Here is a 19,658-nt window from a genome sequence, read left to right on the forward strand (position 1 = left end):
ATAGAAAGCTGATCCAAACCTGGAAAGGAGTATGACAATTTGTCAAGGCAGATAAAAGATGCTTACTCTGTACAGTAAGTGATATGACAGAAAGGCAAGCACTGCTCAAACTACTCCTGATAAGTTTTATTTTTTTATCTATTTATTTGAGGTAGGTAGGGAGAAAGAGAGAGAGAGAGCAGGAGTGGGGGAGCAGAAGGAGAGGGAGAAGCAGGGTCTCCACTGAGCGAGGAACTCAATGTTGGTCTAGGTCCCAGGACCCCAGGATCATGACCTGAGCTGGAGGCAGACACTTAACCAACTGAGCCATCCAGGTACCCCACTCTTGATAAGTTTGAAACAAACAACAAAAAAATCTAACCCCCCCCCAAACATTTAATTCTCAATGTCTCTAACAATTCAAATTACAGTATAGCAAATAAATACTAGGTCTACTAATTTTCTCATTTCCCTAGGCATTTATTTTATTATTTTTATTTTTATTATTATTTTTTAAAGATTTTATTATTTATTTATTTGAGAGAGAGACAGTGAGAGAGAGCATGACCGAGAAGGTCAGAGGGAGAAGCAGACTCCCCATGGAGCTGGGAGACTGATGTGGGACTCGATCCCGGGACTCCGGGATCATGACCTGAGCCGAAGGCAGTCGTCCAACCAACTGAGCCACCCAGGCGTCCCTATTTTATTATTTTTAAAGCTTTTATTTATTTATTTGACACAGAGAGAGAGAGAGAGACAGCACAAGCAGGGGACAGAGGCAGAGACAGAGGGAGATGCAGGCTGCCCTGCCTAGCAAGGAGTCTGATGTGGGGCTTGATCCCAGGACCCTGAGATCATGACCTGAGCCAAAGGCAGATGCTTAACTGACTGAGCCACCCAGGCACTCCTTCCCTAGGCATTTAAAACCAATAGTAAGAATTTTAAATATTCTGACAAAAATATTTAGAGATCACAGCACCATTGTAATTTTTCCCATTGAAATTTAAGGTCACTTTGCAACTTATGTGGTCATTTTTACAGAACTACACTACTGGGGCACCTGGGTGGCTCAGTCAGTTGGGTGTCTGACTCTTGGTTTTGGTTCAGCCTATGATCTCACAGGTAGGATCTCATGGAGGATCAAGCCCCACATCAGGCCCTGAGCTCCCCCTCCCTGCCTCTCTAAAATAAATAAACAAATCTTCAAAAAAAAAAAAAAAAAAAAAGAACTGTACTACCGTACAAAGCAAGGACTCTACATACATTATCTCATTTGGTCTTCAAAACAACTCTAAGAAATAGATGCTATTATTATCCTCATCTTATAGCCAAAGAATCTGTGGCTCAAAGAGGATAAACAATTTGACCAAGATGAAACAGCTAGCAAATGGCTACATTCTAAATCCCATGACCTTCACCCTTGCAATGTGGCAAATCCAGATACCTGATGGGTGTTTGGTATGGGGGAGCAAGAGTAAAGGGGGAAAAGTAGTGAGAGATGAAGGTACCTCCTCTAATGGAACCTTGAATGGCTAGAGCAGCACCACCCATGAGAGCTTTCTGTTTTCTATATATACTTATAGAAATTTACATAATCTATAATCTATAGTATAGAAACATAACATAGTCAACCCTAGAGCACATGTAAATCCATGTGTATTTCTGAAGCCATCTTTTCTTGATCCTTCAGAATCTTGCTCCATTGTTAATTCTCCCTGAGGGAGGCCTAGTTGGTTAGCTCAAGAAATTCTCATTTCCAACTTCTTTTTTCCTTGCCTGCTTCTCATTATTGAGGCTGCAAACAGACAAACAAAAACAATGACTTTCCCAGACTCCTGTAGATGAACCTCAATGTCTGTTCTCTTCTTCTTTCTCTGGAGCAGAACCTTGAACATTAGCTGGGAACATGGCCATTCTAAATGAAAACTACATGTCCCAGACATTCTTCAACTAACTGTGGCCTTGTGACTAAATATTGGCTTATGGGGTATAAGCAGAAAGAATATATATAACTCCAGAATGTGTTCTGGAGAGGGGAACATTCCTTCCCCTTACTCTTTCCTGTGGGCTGGAATTTAGATGCAACAGTTAGAGCTGGGGCAGCCACCTTGGCTCATGAGTTGGAAGGAGGAATTCCAATCCACAAAGCCTACAAATTCTTGACAACTTGGTGAAACACAGCTGCCATGCCTGCCAGCTTTGGACTGCTACCTCCAAAATTCATGTATATGGGAGAAATATACATTTTTTTAAAGATTTTTATTTATTTATTTGACAGAAAGAGATCACAAGTAGGCAGAGAGGCAGGCAGAGAGAGAGGGGGAAGCAGGCTCCCCGCTGAGCAGAGAGCCCGATGTGGGGCTCGATCCCAGGACCCTGGGATCATGTCCTGAGCCGAAAGCAGAGAGGCCTTAACCCACTGAGCGACCCAGGCGCCCTGAAATATACACTTTTAAAGCCATTGTTTTGGTATTTCCATGAATATAGTGAATGTAATCTTAATATACCAAATGCCCTAGTTCTGGTCTATGAAACCCAAGGGCAAGTGTGCTGGATGATTTCTAGGCAAGATGCTTTTTCTCCTTGTAAAAGGAGAGTTCTGTTTCCCCATCTTGGCTGTCCTTCTGATTTTTATCTTTGGGCATGGGAACATGAGGACACAGTGCCCAGAGCTGCAACAACATTCTTATGACCACAAAGGAAAGGCCAAGAGAAATTCAGAGCCACTAACCAGAACCAGAATGACAGCACTGAACTAACCCCAGATTTCTTGTGTGAGATAATGAATAGCCTTATCATTTAGCCACTGTGTTGGATATCCTGCCACTTATAACAAAAAGCATTTCCAAATGTCATATTCTCTTGCTATGAATGTTTGTGCCCCCTCCCCAAATTCACATGGCGAAATCCTCACCCCCAAGGATGTGGGGCCTTTGGTATTTTGGTGTGTAGGTCATGAGGGTGAAGCCCTCAGGAATGGGATGAGTGCCCTGATCAAAGAGACTCCAGAGAGTCACCCCTTCCACCACGTAAGGATACAGCAAGAAGTCAGCAGTCTGCAACCAGCAAGAAGGGCTTCACCAGATCCTGACTGTGCTGCCCTCTTGGACTTCCAGCCTTCAGAACTGTGAGAAATAAATTCCTGTTATTTATAAGCCACCCAGTCTGTAGTATTTTTTTAAAAAGATTTTTTACTTATTTATTTGACAGAGATCACAACTAGGCAGAGAGGCAGGCAGAGAGAGAGGAAGGGGGAGAGGAAGGGAAGCAGGCTCCCCACTGAGCAGAGAACCCGATTCGAGGCTCGATCCCAGGACCCTGGGAACATGACCCAAGCCAAAGGCAGAGGCTTTAACCCACTGAGCCACCCAGGTGCCCCAAAAGATTTTTTTTTTTAAAGTAATCTCTGTACCTCATGCAGGGCTTGAACCCTGAGACCAAGAGTCACATGCTCTACCAACTGAGCCAGCACTGGTCCATAGTATTTTAACAGTGGCCCAAACTAAGACATCCCTATATCTCTATTGCTCCTTCAATCTCTGCTTTTTGACTGCATCCTTCCTCTTTGGCCCACAGTCATGATCATCTCAGCCATGCAAAATAACGCAGTTTGCCCTGTATCCATTTCTCCCTCCAGCCACTGTTTTCTTTCCTTTCCCAGGTAAGTCTCTGTAAGAAGTAGGCTACACAGGGCGCCTGGGCGCTTCGGCTCAGGTCATGATCTCGGAGTCCTGGGATCGAGCCCCGCATCGGGCTCTCTGCTCAGCGGGGAGCCTGCTTCCTCCTCTCTCTCTGCCTGCCTCTCTGCCTGCTTGTGATCTCTCTGTCAAATAAATAAATAAAATCTTAAAAAAAAAAAAAAAAAGAAGTAGGCTACACACCTTATCTGCACTTCCTTACTTATTACTCATTCTTTGATCTTCTCTGGCTTCCCTTCCACTTCAGTATTTTAATCTAGGCCACTAATAACCTCATAATTTGCAAATCCAACAGACACTTACTTGTCTTTTTCTTATCTGACCTCTCTATGGCTTTTGGCTTTGATTACCACTTCCGCAGCTGTGAAACTCCCTTTACCTGTGGCTTCTTACCCTCGGCTGTTTCTCCTTTGACCTCTGACTCCTCATTCTCCGTTTCCTTCATGAACGCCTCCTTCTGTTTTTACCTCTTAAACGTTGGCTTCTTCAGGGTGTTCTTCTGCCTCTCTTTTCCCTTTCCACACTCTCCTCCTAGGTGGCTACTTCCATTCCTAGAATTTCAAAGATTGAGGGTAGCTTTCTTGAGAATCAGGGACCTACTCTAAACTCTTCATTAAGCAGAGTTGAGCCAAAGCTACTTGGTAAAATATAATTTCCATTGGATTAAGCACCTTGTCATGGACTGAGTTGTGTTCCCCAAAAAGATATGTTGAAATCCTAATGCCCAATACATGCGAATGTGACGTTATTTTGAACATAGGGTCTTTGCAGGTGTAATCAAGTTAAGACGAGGTCATTAGGATATAACTGTGAACTTAAAAGGAGAGAAGAGACACAGATACACAGGGACATCACCATGTGATGATGAAGGCTGGAGATGTAGCTACAAGCCAAGAAATGCCAGGATCGATGGCCATCACCAGAAGCCAGAAAGAGGCAAGGAATCATTCTCCCCTATAGTGGCCTGCTGACACTTTGATTTTTGGGTTTCTAACCTCCAGGCTGTAAGACAACAACTTTCTGTTGTTTCAAGCCCCACGGTTTGTGGTATTTTGTAACAGTAGTTCTAGGAAATGAATACACACTTCCTCCACTGTCCTGCACCTCCTTATCTGAGAAACCAGTTATGACTTGTAATCACCTTTCTCATAAGGTTTTGTCTTCATCTTTCCTCCAGTTCAGGGATTTTCAGCCTTTCACATATCATAGACAAGTTGTTTTTTTTTTTTTTTAAGATTTTATTTATTTATTTGACAGATCAAAGTAGGCAGAGAGCAGGCAGAGAGAGAGAGAGAGAGAGATGGAGGAAGGAGGCTCCCTGCTGAGCAGAAAGCCCAATAAGGGGCTCGATCCCAGGACCCTGAGATCATGACCTGAGCCGAAGGCAGAGGCTTTAACCCACTGAGCCACCCAGTTGCCCCGACAAGTTTTGATTCTTTAAATTTGAATATCAATATTGGGTTACAACTTTCAATTTTGCCCTTCATCTTTTGCTATAAGGGTATTAAATACACACACACACACAGACACACACACACACACAGCTACCATCTACTTACAACATCATTCATAAAAGTTAAGACATCTTAACCCTAAACTCTCAGAAGAAAGTACAATTTGTATTAAATTAAATATTTTAAGTTATATGAAAATCTCATTCTTTGTCCCAGTATGTTTCCAGTATTGTTTCAGATACATACTTCATAACAGAAACATTTATGTATGTGACAAAGAAAATGTTAATACATAAATATTCATAGACTCCTTTCCTTGTTTCCAGCCATCTTCCCTCTCCTTTCCCAAATTCTCTTTAACCATATTGCAAAATTGGGGTAATCGGTGAGAGGGAAAATGTGAGAAGCAGCAGCTGAAAAAACAGTGAGAATTTCTTTTAAACATATAAAGAATCACTTCTCAAAGGAAGTTTAGATGGATGAAGAGGTAGAGAGGCAGCCTCAGGACTGAGGGAGATGGAGGAGAGAGGATGTTATAGGCTTAGGAGAGAAATTGCTAATGGCAAGAGATGAAGAAAAAGGAATTTTAGGAAATTGACTGTATGTTGCCGGTACCTTCTTGAGAGTGTGAGGTAGGGATTTAAACTGCTTTCAAAAATTTTTTTTTCTTCTGGAATTTTATCTCTTCCAGTGTAATTCTTTATAGGACCAGATAATAAGGCAGCTCAGCGTTAATAGGGTTGCATATGACTGTGAGCAAAATCAGTTATTGTACAGTTGTTAGAAAAAGGAACTATGGAATCAGAAGCCCCGCGTTTGAATCCTGGTCCCAATCCACTTCTGCTGCGTCCGTGGGAGAATTACTTTAGTTCATTGTGCTTCATTTCCCCATCCACGGAAGGGAGATAACAGTACCCACTTTACCATTTTGTTGGGAGAATCATGAACTAATACACATAAGAAAATGAGGACAGCGTTTGGCAATGGAAGACCCTCACATGTCAGCTAGTAATAAAACGGAAACCTACAGATAGTTTTCCCACCTGCTGAAACAAAAAAACCTTTCGCGGCTAACTGTTGCTAAACTTCTCAGCACGACACCCAACAAAACCTCAAGTGCCTGAGCTGCCAGAGCAGGCTCAGCTCCGACCTTCCCGTCGGTGTCCTCGGGCTCCGCTGGGGCGCCGCACTCGCGGCCGCTCGCTCGCGCGGCAGGCGCCTCCCTCCTCCCGCATTTGCTGGCATCCTCGAGGCCCGGGCGCGCAGGGCTCGCGCGTTACCCGCCCGCCGAGGCCGACTTCCCTCCCTCCTCCCCGCGATCCCGGAACTTCGAACCTCCGCGCGAGCTCTTCTCCCCGTTGCGCTGTAACTGTTCAAAGGGTCTGACTCGCCCGCACATCCTAGATGCTCAATTAAAGTGACCGTAAAGGAAAACGCTGTGCTTTCTCGCGCAAATACAAACGGGGGCCCTGGGTGGGGAGGGGGCACTTGGTCAGTAGGTCTGTCTTTACACCCGAAGGCCCGTGGCCCAGGGAGCCAGGCCAGGCCATTACATTACATTATGCCCGAGGGTGAGGGCGGGGCTCCCTTGCCGGGACACTTCGGCTCCCCGCAGTCCTCCAACCTCGCCCGCGGTCACGTGACCCCCCACCCCCGGCGCACAGCTGGAGGCGGGTCCCCGCCCTCCCCCGGGAGCGGCGGCGCTGGAGCGGGCGCGGTGCATTGTGGGCAGAGGGGCGGGGGTTGGGAAGATGGCGGCTCCCAGCCTCCTTAACTGGAGGCGGGTTTCCTCCTTCACGGGGCCGGTCCCCCGCGCCCGGCACGGACACCGGGCCGTGGCCATCCGGGAGCTGATGATCATCTTTGGAGGGGGCAACGAGGGCATCGCGGACGAGCTGCACGTCTACAACACGGGTAGGCGCGGCGGCGGCTCTACGGCCCCGCCTGTGGGAGTCGCGGAGGGGGAGGGGAGGCGAGGCGGCGGCCGAGGCCCTGACAGCTGTCACCGTCGGGTCACTGCCTCTTGAGGCGGGCAGCAGGGAGTCCGGCTTGGCCGGGCGGCCGGGGTTCCGCAGTGTCCTGGGTGGCAGCTCCGTTTCCCCAGGGCCCGCGGGGCAGAACCGGGCCCCGAACGGGGCGCGCCGGCCCTCAGGCAGGCGGTCCCGGACCCCCCCCCCGCCCGCAAGCCCTGCGGGCGGACGTGGACGAAAGAGACCGTTTCCACCCGTCAGGGCCTCTTCCCGAAGTCTCGCCCACTCCGGGGGTCCAAGATCCCTACTCTGTCAAAAACCAAAACCAACTCCAAACCAAAGCTGCTCCGGGCCTTTCTCGTCTTCGCCTGCGGTCTTTCCTTAGGAGGAAACGAATCGGGGCGGGGAGAGGGCTGGGGGTGCTGAGAAGGGAAAACGAGAGGCCTGGTACTTTCACCCCAAATACAACCCCGTAACTGACAGGGGGCAGTCAAGATTTTTGCCCCATTGGTAACCCTCTTTGGCGGGGAAGTGGTTCGTTGGTGAGACCGGCGCCTGTCTCTGCATAGTTGGGTGTGTGTGCTGAAGCTCAGCTGTGCGGCGCTCGGCGAGAGGACGTCAGCTTGAGCACCGCTGCAAATCACAAGTGCCCCTGGCCGGGGAGGCTCTGCCTTTGAGTGCCTCGGGATAGAAAGGAAGGTGGAATTTAATTTTCCCCAACTTGTAAAGGCGCTGGCTCTCAAGAGGAAGCTGTTTCCTTGGTGTAAGGTTAATTACTGAATTTTGGATCTATGTCATGATCAATGACTTTGACCAAATAACTTAATCATAGTGGTCATTTTAAGGTTATTAAAATAGTGGCATAGGAGAAATTTCATTTTTTTTACCCTCTCCTCCTCCTGGCTCTCTAATATATAGTTTAAAAGTTATTTGACAATTTGGTATAGGGTAAAAATCCTGGCTTTGGAAAAAAGACCTGGTTTGAATTTTGCTCTGCCAGTTGCTCAGGATCAGCACTAAAGTTACCCAACTTAAATGTCAGATTTTCACTTGTAAAATAGAGATGATGATACTCACCACCAGCAGCACTATTGCCACTTTGAACCAGAGAATTATTTATCGTAAGAGGATGCTCTGTATATTGTTAAGGTGTTTAGCATCATCTCTCATCTCTACCCACCAGTTGCCAGGAGCATTTCTCCCCTGCCTCCTGTTAGACAACTACACATTTTTAGTTTGCTTCTGGAGGCAAAGTCATTTCCAGTTGCTCCTGGGGGCAAAGTCATCTCCAGTCTCCAATAACCACTGATACAGATGATAAATATAGAGTATATACTCATAGTTTGTGATAACTATTATTATAATTGGTTTTCATTTTATTTTGGCAACCAGTTACAAATCAGTGGTTCCTACCAGCTGTTAGAGGAGACATCCCTCCAGGTTGCGCTGCCCATGGATTTGTCTGTGATGGTACCAGAATATTAGTATTTGGGGGAATGGTTGAATATGGAAGATACAGCAATGAGTTATATGAGTTGCAAGTAAGTGTGTCTCAAATTTATCTCAAGCTACAGCTGTAATAATGATCTTGCTAATTCTTTGAAAGATTGTTAAATATTTCATTGCATGTTTAAAATGGTATGAACTTCACATTTTATAAGCTTCAAGGAAAATGTTTCCACTTCATTAAGAAGCCAGAGTTTCTAATGTGAGTCTTTTTTCAATACCTAGCATAACAATTGTAACATTAAGCTATCTGTTACTTAGCATCAGTTATACATGTTACACGTTTAGGCTTTTGTATCTTAGTTCTTCAATTTTAGCAGCAGCAGAGGGCTTGTGAAAACACAGATTGCTGGGTCCTGCCCCCAAGAGTTTCTGAATCAGTATTGTCTGGTGTGAGGCCTCACCCCTGGCATTCCTTCCAAGTTCTCATGTGCTGCTGCTGGTCCCAAAACCATACTTTGCAAACCTCTACCTTCGTTATAGAGATTGTTACCCTCACACTAATAAGCATTATTTTTTTTTCCCCTGGCAATACATGGAAAAAAAGGGTACAGTTTCATATGTTCTTTATAAATTTGATTCTGTTAAACCATTCTCAGAGCTCTCTCTGACAGCCCTTGATTGACTTTTATTTCTGAAGTGTGCGTATGTTCACAGAGCTGTTATCATGAAGACATCTGCTAATTGACGGGTGTAGATGAATTGTACCTATTCAAAACCAAATAGTTTTAGATAAATAGAGCATCCATAGCCAGAGCATGAGTTTTGATTAATTATCTTTACTTATGCTTACTTAAAGGTTGAAATATATAGTATCTATGGATTACCTAATTTCAGAAAGTAAGAATATATCAATTTCATTTAATCCTAAAGCTATGTATATTTAATTTTTCATTTGGAAAATATTTTAGAAATACTGCTGTTTATTGTTATGAGCTTAGGTTGCTATTGAGGAAAGCTGTGGATATGGAAGACTAAACTGACTTTCCTTTTGTGGGGGAGGGAGCAGAAGGGCAGAGGGAGAGGAAAAGAGAGAATCTTGAGCAGGCTCCACACTCTACTCTCATGCCCCTGAGCTGAAATCAAGAGTTGGACTTCTAACTGACTGAGCCACCCAGGCACCCCAAGAAGACTAGACTGAATTTCTATTACAGTGCTTATTTTAGTTCCAGAAATTACCTGTTTACTTGTCATTTGTCCCTAGAATAGTTTATTGGAGCCTTCTGATTGGATTTTGGTTAAAATGTATTGGTAAGATGTTATACTATTGACAATATAGGAATGCTTTCTTGATACTGTTGATTGTATTTATGCTCTTTTTTAGGCAAGCCGTTGGTTATGGAAAAAAGTGAAACCTCACCCCCCTTCTTCTGGTTTACCTCCTTGTCCTCGTCTTGGACATAGCTTCTCTTTATATGGTAACAAATGCTATTTGTTTGGTGGTCTGGCAAATGAAAGTGAAGATTCGAACAATAATGTTCCCAGGTATGCTGATTCTTTTTTGGACCAAATGTATATTTTATGACTTAGATTAAGAACATTTAATTTCTACTATTTTCAGTTATTAAAAGGGATGAAACTTAGCCTTTTGCATTTAAACCTAACAGTGAACAAATTTGTGTGCAGTTGTATTTTCCCTAGTCCCTGGAATATATGTCTGTTTTCAAAACTGTGCCTTTTCTAATCAGAAATCATCTTATTAAATGATATTAATATAATTGCTTATAGCAACCTATTTGTATGTATTAAGCCATAACGTATTTCACTTGTCATAAATGATAACAAAAGTAACAAATGGTTATTTTCAAATTAGATGTCTCAAGGAACTTGGTGACAAAAATCTCACTATAAAATGAAGGCTATTATATCCACTTTTCATTCAGAAAGCTGTTACAGTGATTCATATAAGCAAATATTTTTTGAACCAATCGTCTCCTCTTTTTTCCAAACAGAACCAATCACTACCTCTTCCCCCCGCCACCGCCCGCGTAGTGTTTTGATCATATTGTCATTGTAGCACTCAGGATTTGGACATTTAGAGTCTGAGGACTGTTTTCTGATTCACTGCTTACCATGTGTGTCCTTTAGTGAAAGTAATCTAATCCTGTTTTCCTTGGCTGTGAAATGGGAGTGATTAAATATCTACATTTCACTGTCATTTTGTTGCCTAAATAAGATTGTTGGCATTACTTTCAGAGAACTTGCAGGTTGCCATCAATATATTACCTACATTACATTGATGTTAGAGCCTTAGTTTTTTTGTCTTTTCCAAACTTTAAAAAATGATACATACTAAACATCACGGTAAACTTAGAAACTGGAGAAAAGGGAAAAAATTTATCCCACCATACTAAGCCAGATACTTTTACTTGTGGCACATGTCTTTTTTGTTTTTATATTAAACAGATTTTTCTGGATACAGACTTATAAAAATGCAAGAAATTAGAAAGTATATGAAGTTCTTTCTTAGAGCATCACTGTCCTCGAACACAGGCACACACATAATTCAATTTAATGTGCATCTTTTAGAACCCTTTTCATGTAACATGTATTAGTCAGGTTTTTTTAGGTTATTGTGTATAATGGGCAAGCTTATCAAGTTTATGCTGCTTGAGGGAGCAAATAGATAAATGCAGTGCTTTTGAAAGCCTCTGGTTAAAGATAGCAGATTCATTTCTGTTCACATTCCACTGGTCAGTGATCCAGGACTGAGTGTTCTGCCTAGCAGGAAAGGGGAGGTGGGGAACATTGATCTGATCCTACACAGACATGTATTCTCTTTTATAGAAATGGAATCTTTTTTTTTTTTTTTTTTGCTTTGCAACTTTGGGCTTTTACGTGTTTGTTTTTTCTTTTAACAGTATATCTTCAAGATCTTTTAGGGCAGTAGATAAAAATTGACCTTAATTTTTTTTAATGGCTAAAAGTAGTCTGAATTATGTAAATTACTTAACCATTCCCCTACTGGCAGACGTTTAAATATTTCCACTTTTTTGCTGTTACAGTCTTGGCACATGTATAACTATTTTTGTTTTTTTAGAGAGAGAGAGAGAGCAAGGGTTGGGGGTGGGGTTGGGTAGAGGGCAACAGAGAGAGAATCTTCAGCAGGCTCCATGCATAGCGTGGAGCTGGTCACAGGACTTGATCTCATAATCCTGAGATCATGACCTGAGCTGAAATCAAGAGTCACATGCTTAATGACTGAGCAACCCAGGAACACCAATTTTTGTAGGATTCATACTTGTAAATGGAATCAGAGGGATGGACATCAAGGGTATTTACATTCAACTTTGTTAGGTATTCCTGAGTCAGCCTCCAAAGATCCAAAACCGTTTTATACTCCTAAGTGTATGGGATGGCCTACACCCTTAACAGTATTGAATTGTCTCGGTCTTAACTAGTTTTTACCAAACTAATAGGTGAACTACATTTCATGGATTTATTTTGATTTTTAAAAAAACTGGTAATGAGGGGTGCCTGGGTGGCTCAGTTGGTTAGGCGGCTGCCTTCAGTTTAGGTCATGATTCCAGGGTTCTGGGAATAAGCCCTGCATCGGGCTCGGTAGGGAGCTTCTCCTTGTTCTACTGCTCCCCCTGCTTGTGCTCTCTTGCTCTCTCTGTCAAATAAATAAATAAAATCTTAAAAAAAAAAAAAACCTGGTAACGACTGGGCACCTGGGTGGCTCAGTCGGTTGTGTCCAACTCTTGATTTTGGCTCAGGTCATGATCTCAAAGTCATGAGATCCAGACCCATGGCAGGCTGCAGGCTCCACAGTGAGTCTGCTTGTCCTCTCCCACTCCCTCTACTCCTCCCAAGTGTGTGCGTGCACACTCTTGCCCTCTATCTAAAATAAGTAAATAAAATCTCTTTAAAAAACTGGCGATGAGCTTGATTAACTATGTTTATTGGACATTTGCAGCTCCTTTTCTGAAATTGTTCAGATCCTTATTCATTTTTCCTTTTTAAATAGAGTATAAATTACACACCATAAAATTCAAGCTTTTTAATATCATATTCCAGTGATTTTAGTCAGTTTACTGTGTTGTGTATCCATCACCATAATTCATATTTTTTTCAAGTCTTCTATTTGCCTTTTTTAAAAGGGTTTTCATTTTGTGTTATCAGGTTTGACAATATTTTTATTGCTTTCTGCTTAGGAAGATGGTTCTACCTCACAGCTCTCTGGTACCTTCACAGCTTTGTTGTGTTCAAAATATTAATAGATTTAGAATATATCTTTGTGACTAGTATGAGATATTTTTACTTTTTCTTCCTAATGGATTTTCAACTCTTCACTACCATTTATTAAATAAGTCATTTTATTCCTCATTGATTTGAAGTCCCATCTGTATCACATCTTAATCCTCATATAAATGAGGGTCTTGTTCTAGCTTTCAGGATCAGGAATTATGAATTACACTCTGTGGGCCAAATTTGGTCTGCTACCTTCCTGTCTTTGTTAATAAAGTTTTATTGGAACACAGCCATGCCCATTCATTTACGTGTTGTTAAAAGAGCAAAGTTGAGGGGCACCTGGGTGGCTCATTCGGTTAAGCGGCTGCCTTTGGCTCAGGTCATGATCCCAGGGTCCTAGTATAAAGACCCATGTTCGGCTCCCTGCTCCATGCTTCTCCCTCTCCACTGCTTGTGCTCTCTCTCATGCTTTCTCTCTCTCTCAAATAAATTATTTTTTTAAAAAGAGCAAAGTTGAGTTGTTGTGACAGAACTTAAAGCTTCCATAGCCTTAAATACTTACTGTCTAGCTTTTTACAGAAAATGTTTCTCAACTCTTGTTCAAGACTCTATTCTGTTTCATTAATATATTTACTTTTCTGTCATGAATTGTGATGTTTTCTATAGGTTTCGGGTATTTGCCTTTGATCAGATTAAAGAAGTTTTAAAAAATTTCTAGTTTGCTGATTAGTTTTTTCCTCTCTTTTTAACCAAAAATGGGTGTTCATATTCATTTTAGACATAGAAAGAACTTACTGTTTCTTTTCTTTAATCCATTAATTGTTTGAATTATATTATTAGGTTCTAAAATATAAGCCATCTTTTTATTTGTGGTTAAGCCCCAGTTTGTTGCATTACAGTGTTCTTTTCATACTTTGCTGAATTCATTTTACTAACACTTATTTGTACTGTCTATAGTCACCAGTGATTTTCCCTATATTGACTTTATTTGGGATAGTGGGGTCCTATTCTAATCTGATTTGAGTATCAGGATTCTGTAATTCCTGGGAATATAACCAGGGCTGTGTTCTGAGGTAATGGGAAGCTTTCCGTCTTTTATTATGCTTAAATAACATAATTTCTTGAATATTTAGTAGAAATTCCCATAATTATCTGAGATTAGTATAATTTAGGAAGATGACCTTTTCCTAACTTTTCAATATTTTTATAGTTATTAATCTATTTAGATTTTCTACTTTTTCTTGAATCATTTGATAATTTGTTTTCCTTGAAAAATCATGCATTTCACTTAGATTTTTACAGTTTTTGATAAAAATTATAAGTTCTCTGTATATTTAGAATCTCTATATCTGTAGTTACATCTCTTTTCTCATTTATAAATGTGTGTGTTGTCTTTTCTCTGGTCAGACACGTGAGTGGTTTGATGGTTTCAAAGAACCATTTTTTAGTTTTATTGATTTATTTTTATTTTTCACTTATTTTCTTTATTCCATTTCTTTAAATTTTTCCTCTTTTCTGAGTTCTTCTAACTTTTAATAGTTTTGGTGCCTTTTCCAACTTTTTTCTAACTTCTAGTAATTTGAATGCCTATTAGTTCACTTATTTTCAGTATTATTTTCTAATAAATGCTACATATTTTTCTCCGGTTATGGATTTGGCCATATTTTGTAGGTTTTGATATATAGTGCTCTTATTGTCATTGCTTTTTATTTTCTCTTTAACCCAATATTAATTTGGCATAAATTTGTAAAAATTTCCAAATGGAAAGTTTTGTTACTGTTGCTAATATATAGCTTTATTATATTGTGTTTAAAAATATGTGATCTGTGGGGTTTCTTCTTTTTGGAGATAGTCTTTGTGGTGTATGTCAATCAGCTTTTGTGATTATTCCATAGATGTTCATAAAGATTGTAAGTTCTTGGTGTTGGGTACAAGGTTCTTTATTAGATCACTGTTTTAAATTATTATTTGAAGCTTTCTGATTTTGTAAGTCTAGATCATATCAACTTCTGAATGCCATGTTAAAATCTCCCAGTGTTATTGTGAATTTATTGCTTATTTCTTATATATCTACTTTTCAATCTACATGTATTATTTTGCTGTAGACTTACTTATCTTTTGTAAATAGGGCTAACAGTTGACCAGTATGAACTGGTGGTATAGCTTACTGGTTGGCATCCAATCTGATCTGTGTAAGTCTGTGCCACATCAGTTGTCAAAATAGTTTTGATGTTATCATTGCTGTTAATTGCTTTATAGCTGGTTTCAGGGTTCTTTTTAAAAATTTTTTTATTTTTAGATTTTATTTATTTGAGAGAGAGAGAGAGAGAATGAGTGGTGGGACAAGCAGTGGGAGAAACACACTCCTTGCGGAGCAGGGAGCTGGACGTGGGACTCAATCACAGGCCCCTGAGATCATGACCTGAGCCAAATGCAGACACTTAACCAGCTAAGCCACCCACCCAGGTGCCCGGGTTTCAGGGTTCTTTTGTTTTTCTTACAGGTTTCCTACCCCCAAGAGACTTTGTCTCCTAATAGAGCCGTTTTTTCCTACCTTTGTGTTTTATGTTTTCCATTTATTCTGCTTTTGTTGCTTCTCCCATCTCCAGCCCTCTGCCTTTGCTAGATTTTTAAAAATCATTATGAGGTTGGAACATTTGCATGTGTATGTGTGTTTGTTTTTCTGTGTCTCTGTGTGTGTATGTGCACATTTTTACAATTTTTATTTCTCATTCTGTGAACTGTCAGTTTTATATCCTTTTATTTGTATCTACTGTGTGATTGGTTGTAATCTTGATCTTATAGAAACCTTTTACATTTAGAAAATTTTATCTTTTTCTGTAATGTGTACCAAATTTCTTTTCATAGTTTGTCTTTCTTTTGACATTGCTTTATAGTGTTTTTTCCCCTAACCATCTTATTAACTACTTTTTTTAGACCATGCTTTGCTTATTTTTCCTTTTCCTTTTTCTTGATTTACTGTTTTTTTTTCTTTCCATGTAATGATATGAAAGTTACACATGCTAATTCTGTGCTTGCCTTAGTTGCTCAGAAATTATCACATACATTTAAACTGAAAGGGTCTTGTCATCTTTGAGGATACATTATGGTCTTTACCTTCTTTTGCTTTTCCCATATGTTCTACGTATTCTTGAATCTTATTCCAGATATAATAATGCTAAGAAGCTAATTTTTTGGTCAGTCTTTCATAGTATTATTTAGACCTCACAGCCGTACTTAAAAACATCAGTTTAGGGGCACCTGGGTAGCTCAGTTGGTTAAGCATCTGCCTTCAGCTCAGGTCATGATCCCAGGGTCCTGGGATCGAGCCCAGCATCGGCCTGCTTCTCCCTCTCCCTCTGCCTGCCACTCACCCTGCTTGTGCATTCTCTCTCTCTCTCTGTCAAATAAATAAATTTTTTAAAATCTTAAAAATTTCTTTGTACTACCATTTCTCTTACTCATTTTTTTCTTGAATTTCTTACTTTTCTGGAATAAATGTAAAATCTTTTTTTTTCCCAAAACAATTTTATGGCTTAACTTTAAAGTTTTTGTGTGTGTGTGTTTTTTTTAAGATTTATTTATGTGGGGGTGGACGGGCAGAGGGAGAGGAAGAGAGAGTCTCAAGCAGACTCCATGCTGAGCAAGAGCACAATGAAGGCCCAATCCCATGACCCTGAGATCGTAACCCAAGCTGAAATGAGGAGTCAGATGCTTAACCAACTGTGCCACCCAGGGGCCCCTAAACTTTGAAGTTTTTTATGTCCTTAAGTGTTTTAATTTTGCTCCCATATTTGAGTAATAATTTGATAGGACATACATTCCTATGAAAGTCATTTTGCTCAAAATATTGAAAGCACTATGTCACCGATGAAAAAGTTTAATGCCAGTTTCTAGAGTTTAAAAAAAAAAAGCTATGTTGGGCACTGATATATTATAGAGTGAATGTTTTAAAAGAAAAAAGTTGCAAAACAACATTTGTATTATGTCTCATTTATACATATGTGTATGTTCATAGAGGTCAGAAAGGGTATTTACTAATTATTGCCAATAGTGATTGTCCTGGTTATCTAGTACCATGTAATAAACTCCTCCAAAAGTTAGTATGCAAAATAACATTTATTATGTTCAGGGATTCTGCGCATCAGGAATTCAGACAGGACACAGCAGTGATGGCTAGGCGCGGAGATGCGAAGTCTTGAATGGGCACTCCTATATCTTGTGCCTCTACTGGGATGACTGAAGGATGGACTGAACTGGGGCCGTCCTCCTACATGCCTATATGTGCCACTCCATATGGGGTTTTTGTGGCAGTTTGATTTGTATGGTGCTTCAGGATTTCAAGAACAAGTATTCTGTAGTGAAGCTACATTAGCCTTCTGTGATCAAGCCATGGAAGTCAGCTAGTGGCATTCACCATAATCTTGTGGCAGCAGTCACGGGCTCACCCAGAATTGCGAGTGGGGACTGACATAGCTCCTACTTCCTGATGGGAGGTATCACAATTTGTGGCTATGTTTTGAAACCATCACAGCTTCGTGGACAAGAGTGTTGGTTAAATGATGGCAGGAATTTAAAAAAAAAATCTCTTCTGTTCACTACTGATCCCCAGAAGAGTACTTGAAACACAGTAGTGTTTGATAAATACATACTGAATGAATGAGGGATGGGGTTTTTGGTCCCCTAATGCTTTTTGATACCAAATGAATGTTTCACAGTAAGCATAGATTATCTTTATAAATAGAAACAAAAATCAAAAGGTATATATTATGTTAATGTTTTAATTTATTTCATGATATCCTAGATATTTGAATGATTTCTATGAGTTGGAGCTACAGCATGGCTCTGGTGTTGTGGGTTGGAGCATTCCAGTGACTAAAGGAATTGTGCCTTCTCCAAGAGAATCCCACACAGCTGTCATATATTGCAAAAAAGATTCTGGAAGTCCTAAGATGTATGTCTTTGGTGGAATGTGTGGTGCTCGCCTGGATGATCTATGGCAACTTGACTTAGGTAAGCTTACCTTGATTCAGGCTCAGGAATTGGTTATGATTGATAAGGACAAATGTAAAAATCACTTTTGAAAAATATTTTTGGTTACAGCATTTATTGAGTTACACTTAGATTTATAGAAGGCACTTGTAGCCAGCTCTGGGACAGCTGAGATGTATGCAAATGGTGGCTAATCAATGAAGTTAAACAAATGAATATTTGATTTATGGCAGTAACTCTCCTGTGCTCCTTATAAATAGGGTCGCCATATGTTGTGGTTTGCCTGAAAGGGCCCTGATTTATCTTTACTGTCCTCTGTAATTATTAGTAGTACCAATTATCACTCCATAAAGTGTCCCATTTGGGAATGATCAAATTTATATGGTTTTTCTGTCTACAGGAAATGTAACATTAGTAATGTTATTGCTGGTCAGTGAAAACACTGGCTAGCTCTTTTTAAAGGGATCCTAGGAGTGAGTGATTGGAGGGTAGGTGTGCCTCTCACTTTCGACTATCTTCTACACAGTGTGTTCTTACTTAAAATGTTAAAATCCCCAATCTGGTTTTAATGCAAAATTGGTGGCACCCTAAATACACTTCCTATTACAGATGCTAACATTCAGGTGTAAACAAGATTATTGTAATTGACTATTTATGTTAGCTGGAAATGTTTATTTTAAGATGAAATTCAAGTAATGGTTTAAAATTCTGCAAGGTGAGAGGCGTCTGGGTGGTTCAGCCGTTAAGCATCTGCCTTCAGCTCAGGTCATGATCCCAGGATCCTGGGATCTAGCTCTGAATCTGACTCCCTGCTCAGTGGGGAGCCTGCTTCTCCTTTTCACATTCCCCCTGCTTGTGTTCCCTCTCTCGAGGTCTCTCTCTGTCAAATAAATAAATAAAATCTTAAAAAAAAAAATTCTGCAAGGTGAGGTAATTTGCTATTATTAAACCAAATTGCTAACATACTTATTTTTACTTCTAGAAACTATGTGTTGGTCAAAACCAGAAACTAAAGGGACAGTGCCACTTCCACGAAGCCTTCACACAGCCAGTGTTATAGGAAACAAGTATGGTGGTTTTCTTTTTTTCACTTCTTTTTTTAAAACCAACTTAAGAAAGATACACACAAAGAGTGGTGCTACCCATTGCTTGGAAATAGATTATTGAATTTAACAATGATTGTGTCTACTAAAGCTAGAATAGTAAGCCTATAAAAGCTAGAATACTTACTGTGCCATTTTCTTATCCTGCCTCTTGCATTTCTGTACATTTCTTACAGCGCCTTGCACAGAGTAGATATTACGTAAGTGTGAAGGAGAGTGTTGTCTCACTGACCTGGCCTCCATTGCCAGGTTTGACACACCTAACTCACTGTTCCATTTTACTTATTTTTGGTAGCACTTGATTTGTTCTCAGATATGGACTCAGTATGCACACAAAATGATTGAACTTTGAATAGAGTTATGGTTAGAACATAAACTCTGTAACCAAGTTGCATGAATTCAAGTCACCAGTTTTGTTATTTGTCATGTATGACCTGGGGCAAGGAAATTTAATCTGTCTGTACCTCAATTTCCACACATATAAAATGCAGATAATATTAAAACCTCTATCAGTCTTGAGGATTAAATGGATTAATACGTATGAAATGCTTCAAATAGTGGCTGGTACATAAAGGGCACTCCATAAAGGTTAGCTATTACTATCATCAACAAGTTCTCTTATTTGTGCATTATTGTGTAAAGAGAAATTAATTATTTTCTTTGTGTAGGGATTTTTTCCTATAAGTAATATTTTAGGAAACAACTAGAACCTCATTAGTTCTTTTTTTTTAAATAGCCATAAACAAAATCTAATAAGCTATA

The 19,658-nt window shown here is 40.4% G+C and overlaps 1 protein-coding gene and 1 long non-coding RNA gene across 6 annotated transcripts in view; one reads left to right on the forward strand and one right to left on the reverse strand.

Annotated features, from left to right (window-relative positions):
- Nucleotides 1-3,018: 3,018 nt before the first annotated feature.
- Nucleotides 3,019-6,692, reverse strand: LOC125106139 (uncharacterized). Its single transcript, XR_007129242.1, has 3 exons — nt 6,467-6,692; nt 4,071-4,228; nt 3,019-3,104 (listed from the first exon to the last, which is right to left on the reverse strand). It is a non-coding gene; the product is annotated as an uncharacterized LOC125106139 (long non-coding RNA).
- Nucleotides 6,693-6,840: 148 nt separating this feature from the next.
- Nucleotides 6,841-19,658, forward strand: part of HCFC2 (host cell factor C2) — a 46,523-nt gene continuing 33,705 nt past the window's right edge. For all 5 annotated transcript variants that reach the window (XR_007129240.1, XM_047739762.1, XM_047739763.1 and 2 more), the window contains exons 1-5: nt 6,841-7,045; nt 8,494-8,642; nt 9,932-10,092; nt 17,606-17,814; nt 18,776-18,860. Coding sequence is in view for 4 of the 5 variants with exons in the window: in XM_047739762.1 (XP_047595718.1) it covers nt 6,883-7,045; nt 8,494-8,642; nt 9,932-10,092; nt 17,606-17,814; nt 18,776-18,860 (767 nt within the window). In the remaining variant the exon portion in view is untranslated. The remainder of the gene's footprint in view (nt 7,046-8,493; nt 8,643-9,931; nt 10,093-17,605; nt 17,815-18,775; nt 18,861-19,658) is intronic.

This window comes from Lutra lutra, chromosome 8 (genome assembly GCF_902655055.1).
Source record: "Lutra lutra chromosome 8, mLutLut1.2, whole genome shotgun sequence".
Classification (NCBI taxonomy): domain Eukaryota; kingdom Metazoa; phylum Chordata; class Mammalia; order Carnivora; family Mustelidae; genus Lutra; species Lutra lutra.